Source organism: Patella vulgata, chromosome 2 (genome assembly GCF_932274485.2).
Source record: "Patella vulgata chromosome 2, xgPatVulg1.2, whole genome shotgun sequence".
Classification (NCBI taxonomy): domain Eukaryota; kingdom Metazoa; phylum Mollusca; class Gastropoda; family Patellidae; genus Patella; species Patella vulgata.
Window position 1 is genome coordinate 28,659,741 of NC_065880.2, and position 21,435 is coordinate 28,681,175.

The 21,435-nt window shown below is 33.0% G+C and overlaps 2 protein-coding genes across 8 annotated transcripts in view; one reads left to right on the forward strand and one right to left on the reverse strand.

Annotated features, from left to right (window-relative positions):
• Nucleotides 1-359: 359 nt before the first annotated feature.
• On the reverse strand, nucleotides 360-20,098 carry LOC126812017 (serine/threonine-protein kinase LMTK2). Of its 5 annotated transcripts, none has more exons than XM_050538169.2 (11): nucleotides 20,040-20,098; nucleotides 16,854-17,030; nucleotides 16,296-16,521; nucleotides 15,751-15,821; nucleotides 14,792-15,007; nucleotides 12,273-12,406; nucleotides 11,143-11,227; nucleotides 10,558-10,676; nucleotides 10,040-10,189; nucleotides 6,689-9,125; nucleotides 360-5,336 (listed from the first exon to the last, which is right to left on the reverse strand). In XM_050538169.2, exons 2-11 carry the CDS (start codon nucleotides 16,959-16,961, stop codon nucleotides 5,190-5,192), a joined length of 3,693 nt encoding a protein of 1,230 aa, XP_050394126.2. In that variant the 5' UTR covers nucleotides 16,962-17,030; nucleotides 20,040-20,098; the 3' UTR covers nucleotides 360-5,189. The 5 variants fall into 5 exon arrangements, with proteins under 5 accessions (XP_050394126.2, XP_050394127.2, XP_050394129.2 ...); XM_050538170.2 differs by having other exon boundaries at nucleotides 20,025-20,092; XM_050538172.2 differs by lacking the exon at nucleotides 20,040-20,098 and adding an exon at nucleotides 19,844-19,953 and having other exon boundaries at nucleotides 7,799-9,125.
• Nucleotides 19,701-21,435, forward strand: part of LOC126812021 (cytohesin-1) — a 53,493-nt gene continuing 51,758 nt past the window's right edge. For 2 of the 3 annotated variants that reach the window (XM_050538177.2, XM_050538179.2), the window contains exon 1: nucleotides 20,133-20,291. In XM_050538177.2, the coding sequence (XP_050394134.1) occupies nucleotides 20,240-20,291 (52 nt within the window). In that variant the 5' untranslated portion in view covers nucleotides 20,133-20,239. Of the gene's footprint in view, nucleotides 19,781-20,132; nucleotides 20,292-21,435 lie in introns of those variants that run through there. The other variant, XM_050538178.2, reaches the window with a different exon arrangement.

Genomic DNA, 21,435 nt, shown 5'->3' on the forward strand with positions numbered 1-21,435 from the left:
AGTGTCCAAGAGCTCTACCCATGCAATGCAGGGCACAATGCTGGTAGTAAATAAGATAGGTTGTCAGGCAACGAAACATACGCCCACAACAGCTAAACCGTCCGAGCAGTCGACAAGGGTTGTCACATATTTATTCTTTTGTACGTAATAGCAGCATTTACAAGACACTGTTATCAATTAAATAGGAATCTTCGTCTTACTAATGTAAACAACATATATAAATTTCAAAATGATCCGATAATAAATGTAGAGTGTTCACAAGAAATTGTGGGCGATGGACGGAGGCATATAAAAATGATATAGGCAGATTCCTCTGACAGAGTATTCTCAAAATGTTCCAGAAATCTGAAGACGGAAAATAATTTCTAACAATTTATTGGCACTTGATGAATATTACATCAGTTGTAAATCAGAAGTATATATATATATATATATATATATATATATATATATATTAGTAAGTACTATAATATATGTATGAAACAAGACAAAAACAGTAGAATGTTATAACAACCATCATCTTAAATACAAGTATAATATATTAAATAGATTTAAATAATGTCCATGTGATATGTATTATTATCATCATCAATTAAATCACTGTTATTCTTTAATTTATATCACAACTCACAATGAATTGATGGGAGTTGATTAATAGGCTTACTCATACAGATATCATTGTTTCAAAAATCACACCGGACAGATTAAACTTTCTGGCCATCATGCAAAAGACGTTGCAATTTATCTACAACCAAGGAAATCGCACAACTTGGACATAGGTCATGTCATAAAATGTGAATTGATGGGAGTTGATTAATAGGTATACTCGTAAAGGTATCATTGTTTCAAAAATAAAATAGGTACGGTAGGAACATTTTCAAAAATCACATAAGAACATTTTCAAAAATCGGACAGGTTAAACTTTAGGGTGCAATAGATATTGCAATTTTTCTACAACCAATGAAATTACAGGACTCATGGGCAATTCATAAAATGTGAACTTTGTTCATCTTCTAGTTATTTATAATGAAATATCTGTGTTCGTAAATTGCAACTTCTAGTTATTCATACTGAAAATATTGGTGTTCATAAATTGCTAACTAGGGTAATCCAGTTATCGATGTATATATTGGACACTAAAAAATGAGCAATGGTTACAAATTCAATGACACAATTAATGGATTATAATGAGGTAATAGAGATATATTATGATTAAATAAGAGAAAACCTGTACAGTTTCTTAAAATATAAAAACATTATACATGGATTTATTTATATATCAATATTACCGGAACCAGCAAAATATTCATTTCTGTACTTTATATTTAACCAATAGCAGACAGATGTTTACAGATACAAGCGGGTAAATTGTTTATATTATGCGATTAAGCTATATTGGTACCATATTTATCAGACGTCTTTAGTCTTTAAAAATTCTCATCTGTTAAGAAAATTCTCAGATTGGATATACTGGTAAGTGCTTTTAACATCCAGGGCTGAATATGAGGGCTTTGACTTCCGAATTTTGCCAGCTAGTCAATTTTTTGCCTATTTTGTTTTACCCCGGAGCAGCAAGAATATGACCCATTTTTAGGATTATTTCAATTTTTAATATATTTTTGAGTGGTTTTATAGTACAACTAACTATAAATTTAACAGTATTTATTGCATTATAATGTTAAATTCTTTCAAATTCTATGGTAGGTAAGTTCTCTATATCGCACGTCTGTCAAGACTGGCAAATATGTCTTTAAAGAAAGCCCTGGTTTAGCCTTAATCAATGTTTGAGAAAAGAGACCAATGTTCTGAATTCGTTTTTATAAACTAACTAAAAGATCATCATCTTATAACAGTACATTTATCAGTTCTAATAGATAAGAATTTTAACAAGCTTATATAAGACATTTGATAAATATAATCCCTGGAAGACAAGCATATTTATTATTTTCCTAATATTCATCATTATTTACATAATAATCTCTTCTCATAAATGAAAATATAAGTTAATAAAATTGCTTGTATGGGTAGTATGAAAACCAAATTAAAATTCTGCATATTTTGAGAAATTTCTATTAAGATAACTAGTAATATACATTATAATAAATAAAAGCTGGGTATGTGTCTACTACAAATTATTTGAAAATTGTGACACAAATTTAGACCTTGTTTCTGATCACAGATATAAAACAATCACATTGGTCTAATTGATTTGGTTCACTCACTGCAGATCTGTATCATAAAATATTTTTTTTTTTTATGATTGAAAAGGAAATGCCTGAACTTAAGAACAATGTATCCACAGATAGGGCATCTCTAGTATAAATAATGTCTTCATTAGCCAGATATTCTGTATTTGTTATGATTCTAGGGCATGAAAAGGATATGCGTGAACTTATTAAAGAACATCAGTTCACAGACTATACTTTATGTCTTCTTTAACAAGATATCTTTTATTTGTAATCATTTTTGGGAATGCAAATGAAATGGCTCCATTTGTCATAATGATTAAAGAACATCATAACTCTTTTTTTTCATGTAAATGTGCCATTTTGTTAGAAGTGTTGTTAATAATATGATGAATTTGAAATGTATTTTACAGATACAATAAACAAGTGCTATGGTAGAAAACCAAGAGTGCTGAACTGTAAATAACACGGAAATTAAATGACTAGGTTATCATAAGCTTCATAGCACTGTAACCCATATATTATTTCATCTTGTGTATTTAGCACTAATTTCTTTCACATGAGTTTAATATCAAATCTTTGTTTAAAAATCGTTTAAAATCACCCAAAATCATCTAATTTGTACTTGTGTCCAGTTTAAAGCTGACCGTTCAATTTTAATCATGAGTGTCCAATTTACAAGTGTTTAATTTCTCTATCACTCAGACAGCTTTTAACTGGACACAAGTACAAATTAGATGATTTTGGGTGATTTTAAATGATTTTTACAAATTTTTAAACAAATATTTGAAATTAGATGAATGTAAAAGAAATTAGTGCTTGATACACAAGATTAAATGATACCTGGGTTACAGTGTAGAACTTAAAATAAATATCGGCACCAAATTAAATAATCTAAAGATCAATTGCACTATTCTATTCTATTCATATTTGGCATGCTCAGATTTAAAATGTTGAAGTATACATGGTAGTATGGTACAGTATAATAATAGCAAGTTATTAAACCAAACATGTCACCATGTCATATCTGGTTAGTGAACTGGGTGTTATCTCGTCATAGCCAGTAACTGAACCTGGCATTATTTCACCATAGCCAGTAAGTGAACCGGGCAATATCTCACCATAGTCAATTATTGAACCGGCCATTATCTCACCATAGCCAATTATTGAACTGAGCATTATTTCACAATGGCCAATTATTGAACTAGCCAGTAATTGAACCAGGCATTATTTCACCATAGCCAGTTATTGAACCGGGCAATATCTCACCATAGCCAATTATTGAACTGGGTATTATCTCACCATAGCCAGTTACTGAACCGGGTATTATCTCACCATAGCCAATTATTGAACTGGGCATTATCTCACTATAGCCAGTTTTTGAACTCGGCATTATCTCAACATAGTTAATTATAGAACAAGGCATTATCTACCATAGCCAGTTATTGTACCAGGCATTATTTTAGCATGTTATATCCAGTTGTAGAACCAGGCATTATCTTGAAACATAATATTTGAGCATACCATGTCCTAATTTCCTCACTGAACACAATATAGCATAATTTATTTCTTCATAGAAAAATAAATATCTACCGTCCACCAAGCATATAAAAAAATAAATGAACTAAATATACAAAGCACCTACATAACATAATTATTATATTACAACTATTATTGCTAATATTCAAATGCTCCAAACATTAATCATGTTACACAGTGAACCAACTTGGTAGCCATCTTGTATACCTTTTCATAAAGCTATAATGCCTTGACCTTACTGAATTAATTGAACTATTGTCTAATTTATTGATTGAGCTTTCAAATAATTAATATCCTGCAAAAATTAATAAATAAAAACTGCATACATAGATATATATATACACCTATCTATCTATAAAACTGAATTATTTACTTGTGAAAAAAAAATACATGGTTTATAAAATACTGAGATTAATCAAAAATGTAAGACAATGGACCAAATGCTCAACTCACATTTCGTTTATATATCATAATTTCAATTATTTATGGTATACCGGCATCATTGGGTACTACTACTAGTCTGGATTGTTCGAAACATTTCATATTCTAGAGTTACAATATAAGGAATCTGTAAATCGTTTTTAACATAATTTTATTTCACTTTGATACTAAATTTGTTTACTTTTATTAAAATTTGAATAAAATATGACTCTAAATAAGGTGAAGGTTAATTTGAGCATTTGACCAAATATCTCATAAAAATCAGGAATAATTCACAAAACTCAAACTAAATGTACACCTGAATCTTAATAACATGTTGGCTAGGTTTTAAATATTCCAATATATATATTTTCAAAACCGGTTGTAGTACTACTATTATTGAGGTATGTGACCTGCTGAAGAAGTAGGATAACCTGAATAGACGGAATATTCAGTCTTATAATAATAAGAACAATCTGATCAAAACACACATCTTGTTTTGTTTCAGTTTTTATAGTTTAATTCGTATCAGGAAGAATTTTGAAATAAATTACATTCGCAGCCAATGAAATAGCCATATAGTCTGTTAAGTCTAGATTTGCTTAAAATACAAAGGAGGGGAGATAAATAGTCTGTAATTCAGTTAAAGTTCTCTAATGTGACTCCTAACGTCCTCCCACACTAAGTCAGTCAGATCTACATGAAGCCCAGTTCATAACACAAAGAAAGAGAAATTGGGTTTAACATCCACACAATACAAACCAGGTCATATTGGGACTAACATATGATACAATTTTATTTCAATAATTTGCTTGTGTGTAGGATTTCTTTAACTGTTGAGGAAACTCCGGGGTAAAACCCATGAGATTAAGCAGGTGACCCCAAAGCTTGTCATGTACCAGCTTGGGATCAAAACCACGGCACTTGACTCAATGGCAAGCCTTATGATAGCATAAAAAAAGAAACAAAATTAAGATCTGTACTTAAATCAGATTGTAACTATTGTCACTTCAGGTCATAAAAGAAAATCAATATTCATCTTAACTACCGGTTTAAGTGCAACATATTTTCTGCAGGACTTGTAACAACCGTGTCCTCCTCGTTTTTACTTTGTGATTCATTGGAGTCTGTTAACATGTCATAGTCAGGCAAATCTTCATCTAGATCTGTAGTCATTGTAGCCCCAAATACCTGGAAAAAAAAGCAACTGTCTTATGAAAGCAGTTTGTTTTAAAATCTGCAAATTTTAAAAATGAAATCTTAAATTAAAATCAAATCTAGAATTTCTACATTAAATGTCTAATCAAACAAATTAAAGAGGGTTTTCTTTTTTACACAATTATGTTTCTATATAGAATGAGAGGAAAAATATTTTTCAAAAAAAAAAAAAAAATTAGCATGCATTTTTATATCAAAATACTTTTCATGTCAACAAAATGTACCTCTTCTAAAAATGAGCCTATAGCCTTCCAATACCTGTTTAAAATTATGAAAAAGTAAATAAAAGCTGACTTTTAAACCTATGGTGAATCAGAACACTAAACTATTACAAACACTAACTTATTACAACAAAAATACTCCACTTACAAATATAAATAAATTAAAAATCACAAAACATAATGACAACCAATTATAATCATGCATTTACAATAAACAAATAATTTTTTATATCTAATAATGAAAGTGAAAGTGTGCAGTGAACAAAGGTCAAAGCATGTATAATATTTTATTTCCCTTGAACTACAGTTATAAAAGGGGCTTTTGAATGAATATCCATAAATATGAAGCACACAGGTCTAGTTATACATGTACACTCAGTACATGCTATATTTATGAAATCTTTTTGGAATTTTGAATAGGATTGGCAATATACCCAGTTGGACATTTGCTTATCTAGATACATGTAGTATGTACGAGCAAAACAGCATCCCTGGTCTAAAATTACTTAATCTGTTATAGGTCGGTGAGTATGGCACTGACTCACTAACTACGATTTCACGGGTTTGATCCTGGTGTTTGCCAGAAAGAGAAAGTTATGTATACCATTGCAAGTACACATAGGCATAACTTTCGGACAATCAGATTTTTTCGGGCAGACACTGTGTTAAGTGGAAATAAATATAATAACATATAGGCCCTATTTCTGTAAGAATCTACTTATTGAAACAATTCAAAAATCTATTCCTGTCTACTTTCTATGCCTGCATCAGTTTTTGATCTACAAAGACCTACTGGCTTGTCCAGTATGTGCTTCTCTTTTTAAGGGAGCGTTGCCGTTCCCCCTTGTCTACTAATTTGTTACACAGGTTCCTAAAGTATAATAATATACAACAATGACCTCTGTTAGGGGATGTGTTAGTGTGTTAATATGCAGAATAAACACCCAAACCCTGTTATTATAATAATAAATTAATACATGTATAACATCAAATACACACCACACGATAAAAACATTCCAAAACAAAATCCGAATCAAACCAAATCCAAAACAAACAGCATGCCAATATGTTTACAATAAACCCGATCATTTACAAAGATCGTACCTTATTAGTTCCATTAGCAGCTGGGAGGTTACTTTTACTCTTTATGTCATGCATATGTCCAATATATGAATTTCCGAGTTGTATATTATGGGAATGGTTAGAAAGATTTAAGTCTGTAAGATACTGTTCATCACTTGTTGAATCGTCCTCATCCATATTATCATATAAAGAATAGAAACTACTAGCATGATTTCTATAGTTAGAGGTTAAAGACCCGAAGCTACGATTAGTTATGAGTTCAGATATATAGGAGCGGGGTTTAGTGCGAGGTTGGGATCGTTTTACCTCTGATTCAGAAATGGAAGAACGCACACTTGGACTGTCGAGTGAACCAGCACTACCACGTACACCGTTAGTATTTTTGGAATTGGACAAAGCACTACTATTACTTCTTAAACTTATATCATCTTCAACCATCCAATCAGAGAAGTCCAAAGCTCGTTTTGGGGAAATATCAGAACTACGCGGTCGACCAACTAAAGATTCACCCATAAAATCATCCCATTCAAAATTGTCCTGAGAAGTAAAAACTTCATCAAATTGTCCTTCAAACTTGATATCAAATGATTCCAACTCTTTTGGTGTGGGTAAATCATCTTCTGGAATGGTTTCTAATGGAGTTTTTTCATAAACCGAAGGAGAGTTAACTCCCTTTGAGAGGTAGAGTTCTTCAGCGATTCTAATTTCATCTTCATTCATACTGAATACCACACTTCCATCATCGTCTGTATCAGTATTACTTTCACTTTCACTGTCTGTATCTTCCGTTTTAACTACTGTCTTTGTATCGGACGACACTCCCTTCGATTCATTAGAATCCACATTAGTTACATTATAGTCACATATATACGAACTACCGCTCGACGTTGTGCTTTCATCGGTATCGTCCGACTGAGTACTACTTTCTTCCTCGGATCCATTCACAACTGGACTACATGCACCATTCACAAGACTAATATCACTCTGTTCTTTGTTAAAATATTCCTTGGCTCTAGAATATCTATTAAAATTGTTCACAGGCGTACTACTATTAATTTCACACAATTCAAGTCTTTGTTTTTCATTCAAGTTTGGAAAAACATTACGCTTGTTATTCACAAAATTACCTACCTGTTCAGTTGCATCATCAACTGATGTGGTTTTGGATATGTCAGATTTTTGGTCTACAATTTGGTTTGATTCCTCTAAAGCTTCATTAGAACTCGATAAATCACTGCTTGTTTTACCATTAAATATTGCATCCAAATCTGAAAAGTCGGTTAAGTTATCGGCTGACTTATCATCCGAGACATTCATAGGACTATCAAATGATGCATTCATAAATTCATCAATATCTGCTGCCAATGCTGAATTGATAATTACAGTATTGGGAGGATTTTGTGGTGCTACCATTAAATTATTGTTATTGGAAATATTTACAAAGTCTGCCATGGGATCGCTAAATTGTGTTTCATTGTCATTTGGAAAGACAGATTTTGACGGACTCTCAATGTCTGGTATAATCTCAACTGTTTCAGTATTTCCACTGTTTGTTGTAGTTGTTTCTGGCAATGAATGATCTCTATTTTCAGTCTGAGAAAAGTTAGTTTCAGAAGTTTCATTCTCTGTAGGCACTATAACAGCATCAATGTGGTCAAAGGAATCTATGTCTGGTTTTTGTGTGGAGTTCTTTTCTTTGGTTTCAAAATGGATTTCATCAGATTTTTGACTGGGTATTGTCGACAATGAAGCTGACTGGGTCATTTGTTCGAAATGTTTGCCGCTAAGAGAAAAGTCACCAGTCACTACTCCAGATGTCACTGTTTCTGCAGACGTCACTAATGCATCCGCCTGTCTATCTTCTTCTATTGTGGTAGTTTTGGGTTTCCCATCTGCCTTTTGTGGACTCTCAAATGCATCTTCTTCCACAGCAGAATCATTCATTGGAGAAATGCCTTCATCTTTGAACATAGTTTCAAAATCAGTTTCTGGTTTTGTTTGAAGTTGTAGATCGGCATTGGGTTTCTCAACCCTGAAGTTATCTTTAGTCATGGGAGTACTTGTCAGGTGTTGTCTGATTGGCTTACATGGCGTAGCCATTGAATCTGGTTTCATAAATCCATCACTTGGCAGTGACAAATCAAAATCCCCATTGTTTGATAATTTGTCAGCATTATTGATTGCTAATCCTGTTGTAGTATCGTTTACATTTTCAGATGAAGCTAAGAAATTTGACTCAAATTCTTTTGGGACTGAAGGTACTGCTGCAATATTATCTGGTCTTTGGACATGGATCTCTTTTGGAATTAATGTGTCCCATTTCTGTTCAAATTCATCAATTGTAACTTGAGATTGCGTAGACGTCGTCTGTTCATAAAGTTTTTGTAACAAACCGTGCACTTCTTCTATAGTTGGTCTCTGTTCTGGCTTTAACCAACAAAACTGCATAACTTCAAACCTAGAAAAATACATGAAAAATGTTAGGTCTTTGAAAATTCACCAGTTCCAGTAGCATCATTATCAAGGTCTTCGTCAGTGATTGGTTAAATATAAATCATTTATCACTAACTAGGAATGAGGGAATTTGTACTTTTGGGGCAATATCTAATTTTTCATAGTTTAATCCACATTAAAATGGATTCAAATTGAGTCTTTAACATTGAATTAAGAAAATAAAAAATCAAAGGTACATAAATAATGAATGGAATTAAACCATTCTTAGACTGATATTCCTGTTACTGATTCAACTTCCACAGGATTGCAAGGGATCAAAAATCCCTCAAATCATGATCAAAGTGAAATTTAATAAACTGTATCTTCTGTACATAGGTCATTTTGTTATATATGTGTAAATTTGGATGGAGGAGAATTTGTTCTTCGAGGCAAGATTCTAACCTGGGATCGGTAAAAAAAAAAAAAACTAAATATTCTTCTTGGCTCTTTAAATTTAACTTTCATTCTGGTGAATGTTTACTACATATTTTTGTAATTTAATGAATATTACTGGAATAAATAATTAACTCTAACCATTAATGGGACTCATAGATTCAAGTTGTATGATAGCAATTTCTTGAACACCTGATACCACTTGTCACAGAGAAAGGACTTCTGTCATTTTCTCTGACATGTTTTAATGTCTGTATTTTAGATGGACAGTGAGTGTCAGCATGTCCGTCAGGGTGGGGGTATGTGGCATTGGCCCATACAAAAGAATTAATATAATAAATAAAATAACGCAAAAAAAAACGAAAAATAAAATCAATTCCATAAATTATTTTTATTAGATTCCATGTAGTGTGGACTCCAAGGCAGCTCTTGACAGCCCTGTCCATCAATAAACAAAAATAAAGAGATCATGTATAAAATACGTACATTCTATCTCGATATGGTAAAGTTGAGACTGGAGATAGCAGTTTTATCAGTTTTTGTTTGATGACGCCATCTAATACCTGTTCATTAGGTAAAGCTGTATACGGCATCTCACCATACGCCATTATTTCCCATAATAACACACCATACGACCTGGAAAAATATATGCACATTATAATCAGCTCAATTGTTCATTTTCTGAATCTCTAAAGCTTTTAATAATAGGCTTTCCTTCATTAAACCAGCATATGTTCAATAGAAAAGGTAAAGACAACTAAACTGTGTTTAATTATTAAATGAAACCATAGCTTATCAAAGTTGAAATTTCCTGATGTACACTGACATCTATGTCGATTTCTCCTTTTCATTAATAATAAACAACAAGTTTAGATAATGTGAAAGAGTATTCACACATAATCCAGGAAATTCTATTTTTACTACACTGAGTTAACCACTTGACCATATGCCTGACTTTGTCATTTGGCCAAATATTTGGCAGGTTGACTGGAACATATATTTACCAAATGTTGCACTCTTTTGTGATTTCTGTAATTTGCCAGTTGACATCTTGTAGCTCTAATGATTCTGGTGCCATCCATCGTATCGGTAAAAGTTCTTGACCATTGTTATAATAATCAGACTAAAAACACACAAACAAAAGTTATCTACATCAGTTATACGTGACGGTTGTAGGAATTTTATAAAGTTAAACTAAAAACTGTTCTATATTCTTAACTGTGAGAGATATGAAGTAAAAATTTGTTTTACTAATGAAATGGAGTTTATCGTTTAACCAACCTGGCCAATGAAGACAGGTATATGCCATGCCGTTTATTATGAGGCAAATTTTGCCCAGACATTGTCCTACTCTATATGTCAAAGGATCTTTAATGCGTTGACAATGGTATAACAAGAGACCTCGTTTTTTAACCATCTGAAAGACTAGAAGCTTAAACTTGCCAGGCCTTTCGTCCTGCACCGCTGACAGTGGGGAACCAGGCTGGAGAATCCTTTGAAACATTCTCGGCCAACAAATCTATTAATCTTAGAACCTCCAGATTAGTTAGTCAATGCCATAAAAAATAACTTTTAATTAGAGTACGCACCTTATATCGTTCTTCACTTGTACCATAATCACCTATCTTTATAGTCTGATCTCCTGCTACTAAACATGTTCTACTAGCTAAATCTCTGTTAATAAAAATTTCACATCATTTATTGAATTTTGAACTTTATTTATTACAGGTGAATCAACATCTTTGATGTAGCCAAAAACAGACATACATATATAAATAGTATGCATTGTAAATTAAATATACATAGATAACAATGTAAGTATAAATACCCCCACACCTAAACTCTTTCACTGCCAAGATCGTACATTTACGTTCTAAATTTATTAGCAGTAAATTGCCAAGATCATACATGTACAACCTTGTTCCCCAAGCTTATATCGTGAGTTATTTGGGTCGAAACGATCCAGGTCATATTATACATACAACCGGAACTGGAAACAGAAATGAAATGAAACAAAATGGAATTTTTTAAAGGAATTGCAAAGTTTGTAAGAGTTTACTAAAAGGGGAGGCACCCGGAGAGATACTTGCAGATACTTGCAGGAGTCTGTTTCAACATCTACCATTTTTGACTTTTATATCATAGGGGATTATATAGGAGGGACGAAAATAAGGATTTGTTGAGTAAAATTGTTTTACTTCATATTTTACAGAAGGGTGAAAACACCCCCCAAAACCTGGGCCATTTACGACTAATTGTTGGAAACGCCCTCAGTGAAAGAGTTAACTACAAACTCCAATCAGGGAAAAAGAGAAAAAAAATATGTTGATAAGGTGTGATGGTCCTTTCAGACAGTAGTCTCTAGCATCTTCAGGGACGAACACACACGGTGAAGTGTCTCTATGATTGGAATGGATGCATATGTATTACAGATTTTTATCAAGTAAACTGAAATTAAATTCTTTTGTAACCAAAAAATAAAGCAAAGATATTCAAATCATGGAAAAGATACCTGAAATCAAGAACTTAGTCTTAATATCAGTTTTTTCATTTACTTTATTTGGATTGATGACTGGTCTGATAATCGAGATGAAATTTTGAATATTATTCACCATATCTTGATGTCTGATTGGGCACATACCTGGTCGGACGTTTGGACAATCAAGTATGACATGTCCGGAATATACGGTCGAAGTAGCATCCATGGTACAATACTTACTGATGGAGATAACTATGTCTATGTAAACAGGCTAAACCACTAGCAACATCTAAAGCAAACCTCAACTGCAGATTCTTTTGTATAAATGTAGCTGAATCAGTTTTATGATTCCTTAAATAAGCCTTCAAATCTCCCTAAATAAAAATAACAATGAAATAATTTTAAACAATATTTACCAGGTCACAACAAAACAATTTTTAACAATATTTACCCTGTTCAAGACAACACATAAGTTAACAGGCAACAAAACGTACTAATGCCAGTTGTGCAGATTGGCACACCATTGAAAAAATATTCCCTTTATATATTGTGCAATATATAGCCTACACTGTTTTGTAGTTTTTACTGAGAAACTTCAAGTAACATCACATCTTCTCTTAACAAGAGCATCGCTAACGCAGCAATATACGTCCACATTCCTGTTTTGTTTGATATGGTCCAGTTTGCATTGAGAGTCTGTGAAATAAAACTGGGTTGTAGGACTGCTATCAGTTTAACATTTCGTTCACATTAACAGAACACAATTTTTATTTTAAAACAATGTCTTTATTCTAAAAGCATGACGTTTCGAATAGGTATGCAAAGTTTCAAAAGGATCTGTTAAGAATTGCGGCCTGTAGGCAAAACACAAGACACACAAACATTAGGCGTGGCTCTGTCCCAAGGGGTCGAGCATGCACCAAAAATAATAATAGAGGTCAGCCTTAGGATTAAGGAATAAGTATAAAACAGTAGCCTTAGACTATAGGAATAAGTATAAAAAAGTTTTCAAGATGATCGATTAAGAAATGCGGTCTGCAAGTGACACACAGACATAAAAAAAAGAAAATGGGCGTAGCTCTGCCCCTGTGGGTTGGGTATTCACCACAAATAATAGGGATGTTCCTTAGGATAGAAGGGATATGTATGCTAAGTTTCAAGGTGATACGATAAGAAATGCGATCTGTAGATGACAAACAAATAAATAAATATAAGGGATGGGCGTGGCTCTGCCCCTGGCGGTCGGGCATGCACCAAAAACAATAGGGATCATCGTTAGGTATAAGCAATTCATATGAAAATTTTTCAAGACGATAGATTAAGAATTGTGGCCTGTAGGTGACACACAGGCATAAACAGAAAAGAAAATGGGCGTGGCTCTGCCCCTGGGGGTAAAAAAACAATAGGGATTATCGTTAGGGATAAGCAATTCATATGAAAAAAATTCAAGACGATTGATTAAGAATTGTGGCCTGTAGACGACACACAGACATAAAAAAAAGAAAATGGGCGTGGCTTTCCCCCTGGGGGTTGAGCATGCACCAAAAACAATAGGGAATCATACTTAGGGTATAAGCAATTCATATGAAAAAAATTCAAGACGATTGATTAAGAATTGGAAACAATATATCTATTGACAGGTTACATGTATGACCAGATAAGTATGAACCTATAAATCGAGGACTCAAACACGCGACTAATAATATATTGTATTTTGGACACGGGAAGGGAAATTGAATAACTGGTAATATGACTAGAAATGGGCGTGGCTCTGCCCCTGGGGGTCGGGCATGCACCAAAAACAATAGGGATCTTCCTTGGGGTATAAGGAATAAGTATACCAAGTTTGAAGAAAATCCAGTAAGAATTGCGCCCTGTAGGCGACACAAAGACACACGAAAAGAAAATGGGCGTGGCTCTGCCCCTGGGGGTTGGGCATGCACCCCAAACGATAGGGATGTTCCTTAGGGTACAAAGAATGTGTATGCAAAGTTTCAAGATTATTAGTTAAGAAATGTGGCCTGTAGACGACAAACAAACAAATACTAGAAATGGGCGTGGCTCTGCCCCGGGGGGTCGGGCATGCACCAAAAACAATAGGGATCTTCCTTGGGGTATAAGGAATAAGTATACCAAGTTTGAAGAAAATCCATGAAGAATTGCGCCCTGTAGGCGAACCACAGACACACACACACACACACACACACACACACACACACACACATACATACACACACACACACACACACACACACACACAGACAGGGGCGACGGCATAATACGTTCACATTATGAATGTGGACGTATAATAAAAAGGTTAAGTCTTTTTTTTTATAGTAAGCAAGACCAGAAAATATTTAACAAGACCTCTAGAGTGCTAACATAATTTCACAATTTACACGTCAGATTTGTGTATTAAACATAGATAAAACATAATTTCATGTTTATATTATCCCAATAAACAATCCCTTTGATTAGATTTTCATCCAAACAATAATGCATGAACAAAATAGAGCTCTAAACATACGCCAAATATGTATGCTTACTATAGAGACCAATTACATCACTTCATGCTTTATTAAAAAATAATTTCTTGCTTACAAACACCCTTTTGCTTGTTTTACAGAGGGGATTATTTCTGAATATATATTTAAAATTTATAGAAACCTTGTCGAAAATCATTTGTCTTCCCCTTTAACAAAACCTTGAGCCCTGGCAACCACCAATCAAAATTTTAGTAAATATGATCAGTTACATACCAAAGGAGCAAACTCCAGTACTAAAAGAAGTGGTGTTGTTTCTGTACATTGACCAAGGAGACGTATAATATTAATATGATCAAGTTCTCTGTATGGAGCAACATCTTCTAGAAACTGTTTCTGTTCTACTGTAGATGCACCATCTTTTAATACCTTAACAATAACACGATTACGTGCTACACCTGATAATATTTTCTCTGCATCAGTTTCTATGACCTACAATAATATGCAGAATACATTTTTAAAAATGATATTAGAAAATGTAAAATTTCTACAAATCGAATAATTCATATCCCTAACACATATGTCACATAATGTTTTAATTTCAACAGTAACAGTAAGCAAATTAATAATTTTTCTTACAGCTTTTGGACAGGTCTATCCAAATTCTTCTCAATGACAACAAATAAACAAATTTGAATTATATCTGTATAATATACAAATTAAACAAGCAATCTCATTTGCAGTTTTTATACAATTTCTACTTTAATTTATCAAGATATTAAACATTTAATTAAGAAAACAAAACTGAAATGAAAGGAAATGGGGTTTGACGGTTCTGCTCCAGTAAGACAGGCAGGCATATGCCATACAGTAAGAGAAATTTTGCCCGGACAGTGGCACTACAGCGTACTCTTATATAGAAATCCAACAGCCAAGGGATCTTTTACATGCACACCAATGTGTACATGGGACCTCTATTTTTTGTCCCATCTGAACATACATTGTCCTGCACCACTCAACATACATGTACATTTTACATGGTGACGCTAGCTTGTTTATAATGTCTGCAGCGGATGTCATATGTTGCAAAATTCCGGGGTTCATCATATCTTTGTAAATACAGAAAAGAATTGAAAAGTTTAAGAGAATCAACTTTAAGAATATCGTAGTTTGCAAGGGACTCAAAATACCACAAATGACAATCAACAGCTTTTAAAGAAATCTGTATAATATACCTGTCCAAACCATGATGAACCAATTTCTTTTAAATAGGTTAGCTGAGCTCTTGGAAACGGATGATGTACAGCTGAAAAAAATGATTTTGATTTGAAAATAAAACTTTTGTGTAGACTATATCAACAGCAACTGAAGAATACAATTAAGTTCATACCAATGATTATATACATGTACGGCTTCAAATTTGACGGAATAGCCCTAAGTTTATGAATTCCAAATGCAGTCTATTTTTGCATCCCTACAGCGCAATTTAACAGATCCACGGAACCTTGTTCCTTTCCATAAGACACAGGGATGAAACTAACTACATTAAAACAGGTCTGGGAAGGGTTTGTTTTATTTTCATTATTTCACTTGTGCACAGAGCTACAATTATTTGTAGCTGGAGAAACGAAAGACTAACAAGAACCAGAAGAAAACCATGATACAGTACAATCATGAAATCAGCTAATCACAGTAGTGATTCAAGGCAAACAGTACCCTTTAGACTGCTTTACAAAACCCTGAAAAGGGAAATAACTATAATTTTGTACTAATTTCTTACTAATTAATCTCAATGCTGATTCCTGTTTAGATTTTTCTATACATCTGATGCGTGGTCTTAGAGCAGACGTAGAAACAGTTTTACTCAATATATCAGGCAGTGGTTCAATCGTTACAGACGTAAAACCACTGGAATCAACCGTAACCAGATCTGATGGTTCCAACGAAATTCCTTCATTTTCAAAACCCTGCGATGCTATGGCTTCTTCAGTAGGATTTTCAAAAGTCTGAAAAAAAGAATTTAGTATCTGTTAATTGCTGTGCAGGTAACAGAAAATAAACAATCAAGAATTGTGTGGGCATCTTTTCAAAATAAGATAACACTTATAAAAGTTCATTTTACTTCAATAAAAGGCGTCAAAATCAAAGCCCCAATTTTTTATAGTTTTAAAGTTGAAAATGCATTGTCTGATATAAATTATAATGCCACTGAATTCAGAACATTATTGACTAGATGTGGTTAGGAAATGGAGGCAACCTATTAAAAAAACCTACAGGTATATTCAAATTGCAATTATGAAAGATCGCAACCAAACTTAAAGAAATCAAATTGTCTTACCGAGAAGCCTTTACTTTTATTTCCAGCAAAACATTGAAAGCATCCGAGGAGAACGAAAATTAAAGTGAAGGAAACAACTAAACTAATGATAACCAATAGTAAAACCATGGTGAGTTAGTTGAATATATTCCTCTTAATGTCTCATTATAAACACTCGTAGATAACATCACATTCAATCTATAAACAGAAAACATAATGATTTTATTTATATAATTCATGAGTAAACGGCTAAGCTTACTGCTATGCATAGTGTAGTATTCTAATCATGTACATGTACGTACAGTATGTCGTGTAAGAATTTTCTGATGAAAACCTTTAGTGGCCAGTTTATGTGATTGGGTTATGTATTTCTACATGAAGTTTGTGGGGTTTTTTATTTGGCAAGTAGTTCCCTGTGTGTGAAATAGCATTATCTAAAGAAGCAATATTGTTTTTAATTCATGGAAACCAACCAACTCCAACCTTTCACAGAGTTAAAACATGCTATTTTATGGTCATCTGCGAAAATGAATCCTTAAAACCTCAACATTTCTTAAGTAAAAAGTTAAGGTTTGTTTATAGTGGTACTATTGACGTCTGTTGCAGCCATTCTATAATCTCAACTTCTCAGAGTGAGACTTCGAGGAATCGGGAGCGATCGGGAGCTAGAAGTCATAGACAAGAAGTCATAGGCGAGAAGTTGAGGGGCAAAAAGTTACGAAGTCAAGAAGTTGAGGATGAAGGAAAGTGAAATTAAGATTGCAATTGCAAACAGGTCGCAACAGGTTTCCATAGTTTACATCAAGCAACATACATGTAATTGAGAGATATAGACAATGGTCATTATTCAAGAAGAATGCAAGTATCAGAGCTTAAACTGTTAGAATTTCTATATTAATATGCATATTCAACAATTAATATGATTAGAAGCTGATTTATTAATACAAATTCTTCTGGCTTGCATACAGCATAGACCTATTACTGTTTTAATGTCCATTTCCACCGTGAAGAGATACCAGTGACAAAGGTGTACCACTAGACAAAGCAGTTCCTCTAAACCTCCTATCATATTTATCATGTGGAACTGTGACAGGATCATAATTCATGTATTTTATTCTAAATTCCAATAGACTCATAAGCCTAGGCTTACTTTAATCTTTCTCAATTTAAATATAACCTAGCATTACTTTCAACTAACAGATTCTTGGCATTACAGAAGAAACATTTCAGAAATTGGTAATATTTTAATGTACACCTTATAAAATAATAATAATAATCTTTATTTCAAATTTGCAATCTGAAAATGGTGCCCTGAGCACATGAAGGGTGCTATGAATATTATATTAACACATTCTTAATAATTTTGTCTTCATTAGAAATAACTTCTAACCAATGAATGGTAAATCTCTTATCATCATACACACATCATGCATGTTGCCTATTTCAGGAATAACCATAAACACATTATCTATTTGGTAATGAAAACAGAACTTAAGTTACTCAACAACAAAACCTCTTACTAACTATAATCTCTGTTCTTTATCTATATACAACATATGGCAGATATCCCTAGATGCTTTATTGCATGTAGGCCTACATGTAGACTCATATGCAAAAAACATGTGAAAAAAATATCAGTCTAGAAATACAGTCAAAATATCTGCACACAAGGGTCTTGTTTCTTATTTCAAACGATATCACAGATCACATAATTATGTACATATATGCAGTAGGCTGCTTGAATACCAAAAAGTTACTAAATAAAGCAACCAAATGACTACTGCTAATTAATATCCCACTTGACTTTTTTTAATCCAATTAACATTCTTAATTGTTTAATGTTTATTCTTAATCTTATTCAGGTGTTATCTAATTGTATGAGATAAAAACCCTTTGTTCCGGCTCTTTTGCTAAATCTGACAAGTAAGCTAATCTTTACACAAGACCATATCATTTTTACCCAACTTAATTTTATCCCCAAATAAAGATTTATCATTCAATTTATCATATCTATTTATTTGTAATTAAAATATTGGTTTAGGCCTTTAGGCATATCTGATTATAATCTTTATATTCTATGTTATATTTACCATAATATTAATGTTATACTTGTAGTTTATCCGAAGTAGACACAGTAGACTCAAGTAAATAATTCTGAATAAATACACATTCTTCTACTAGTCTCAGCTTTGAGTCTACTTTCGGTTACTAACGGCATAAAAAATTGCCTAATTTTATTCATATCACATTTTTTGAGATTCTGGGACGATTCACCATATTAGCGAAGTAATGAGCTGACCTAGTAGGCCTACTTAAAGAAAAGAAGTGTATTTTGAATATATTCTAATCTGAATATACATGTATCTTGATGAACTTTATAGACACATCACATCATATTAAAATTAGTTGTCAGTTTGCGACAAGCAGTTAAGTGATAGATTTAGACTATTTTAATGTCTCTTGAGAACTATTTCAGTATCCAGGTATTTATATGAGGTTATTACAAACTCCGCAATACAATCAGATAATCCAAGTATCAAATGGTATATAAAAGAGGATATACTGAAATAAACTCATATAAACAGAAGCAGCAGTTGGTCTTTATTTACAGTCATGACATTTCATAAGTTCTTACGAGAATGCAAGGAATTTAGCATCAACGGTTCAAGTAGATCTGCAGATCAGCTTCATTTTGTGCCAGACAAAGATATCACTATTCATTTAATGTACTAGACTATATCCTACAACATAAAACATCTAACTTAGACATCTATTTCCTGGATCCTACCTCATCATCATTGTTAATTCAACAAAAACAATGTCAATGTTTTTAAAATATACTTCATAATTAAACAACAACAAAAAGTGATTCTGATGAAGTGAGAAATATGAATCACTCATAAACTCGTCATATTGCGAAATGGAAGAAGACAACAGATATTGTAAAGGTAAGAATAATTGAAATAATATGTGCAAGTGTTTCTTCTTTTAAAGTGTGACAAGAAAATAACCTGATATGATTTTGTGCTACATTGGTTTTCTTTAGAGATGAATTTTCGTCCGAAAACAAGACCAAGGGGAGAGAAGTAGGCGTGTCCTACTTTCGTCACCCGCGCGAGGCATCACCCGTTTCGTGACTTTATTGTTTACATATAAAACATTTATAATTATCAGAACAAGTTTAGAAATTACATTATGAATTGTAACCTGATATCTTTTACGTATTTCTCTTCGCATCCATATTATCTTTGACCAACAAGTACCTGTTCTCGCACGTACGAGATTTTACGAGACCTGTCATCTATGATGGCTGACTTTGCAAGAGGAAGTTGAGTCAAGAAGTGTTTGGTTATAAATACCGACTTTAAGACACATAGATACTAGCATTTTTTATTTGCCAGAAAGAAATGAGTTCCACGATGGTGGAGACAAACCAAGACGGCGGTTTTAATGTGGAAGGTATTGAAACAATCCAATCTCTGATAGCCTTGCCCACTTTTTTTGGGTTGTTTATTTTTAGACTTGGGCCTAGTCAGGCCCACCAAAATCCAAGTCTCTTTACAGATGTTTGACGGGACGTGAATTAATATAAATCATAATATAATATATTTTATCACATTTAATGGAAAGTAGTTTCTTGTCAAATTCAACGCCAATTCAGCCAGCATCCAGGGAACTGTAAAAGAGAAGCCTGTCACAGTCACAGTGTCACCTCAAAGCCAGAGGAGGGAGTTGCTCTCTGAATAGAGTTATAATTAACCTTGATTAGATTATCATTTCTAAATTATCATGCAGCAAATTAATGGAAAGCAGTTGCTTGTCAAATTTAAGATCAATTCGATCAGTATCCGAAAACAGCTGAAAAAGAGAAGCCTGTCACATTGAAGCCAGCAGAGGGAGTCATAACTAAGATTATCGTTACCAAATTAATACAAACTACAAAGCTAGCTAACCTGTTTTAAATCAATGAATATTTTGTTTTAGTCTTCATCCCGTGCAATTTACCATCACTATTCTGTAATGTCTAGTGTAAAATTTGTCAGTTGTTTACGACAATGTCAAACTGTGTTATTTGTGCCAATAGGCTACTTCTGGTTGCTAAATATCTAGTTTAGTAACTCATGACACTTAGTGTGGAATATTCGAACTGTAGTCATGACACAACACATACCATAACACATCTGTGATGTAATGCTATTCAAATTGTGATACATATATTTAGGTCACAAATTTAACAAGAAAAAACAACTTGGGTACTAAATAGATTATTGTTTATAGATAGTGATGTAAGTAGAGCTTAATAATAATAGTCTGTTATATAGGCTAGGATGTAGAAGAGCTTATGTGACCCCTCATGACGTACCAAAAATCTGTCAAATTCATTGAATAATCTATAATAGATAGGGCTGGCAGAAAATATTGATATTGCCGATAATTGTTGGTAAAACATTTTGAAGATCGATAATTGATAATGATAATAATAATAATAATAATAATAATAACTTTATTTAATGAGGCAACGTATTTAGTTTGCAAAAAAAAAACTAATCTTCCATAGGTCCCTCCTAAACTACAAAGACATATATACATGTAATATCAGGAT

Bases quoted from the DNA above. Each gene is read 5' to 3' on its own strand.
- LOC126812017 (XM_050538169.2), bottom strand. From the start codon at position 16,961: ATGGTTTTACTATTGGTTATCATTAGTTTAGTTGTTTCCTTCACTTTA. The intron at 15,822-16,295 runs GTAAGAAATTAG...CATTTTTTTCAG, and splicing joins ATCAGCATTGAGATTAATTA to CTGTACATCATCCGTTTCCA. The intron at 12,407-14,791 runs GTATGTAACTGA...ATTTTTATTTAG, and splicing joins TACTGGAGTTTGCTCCTTTG to GGAGATTTGAAGGCTTATTT.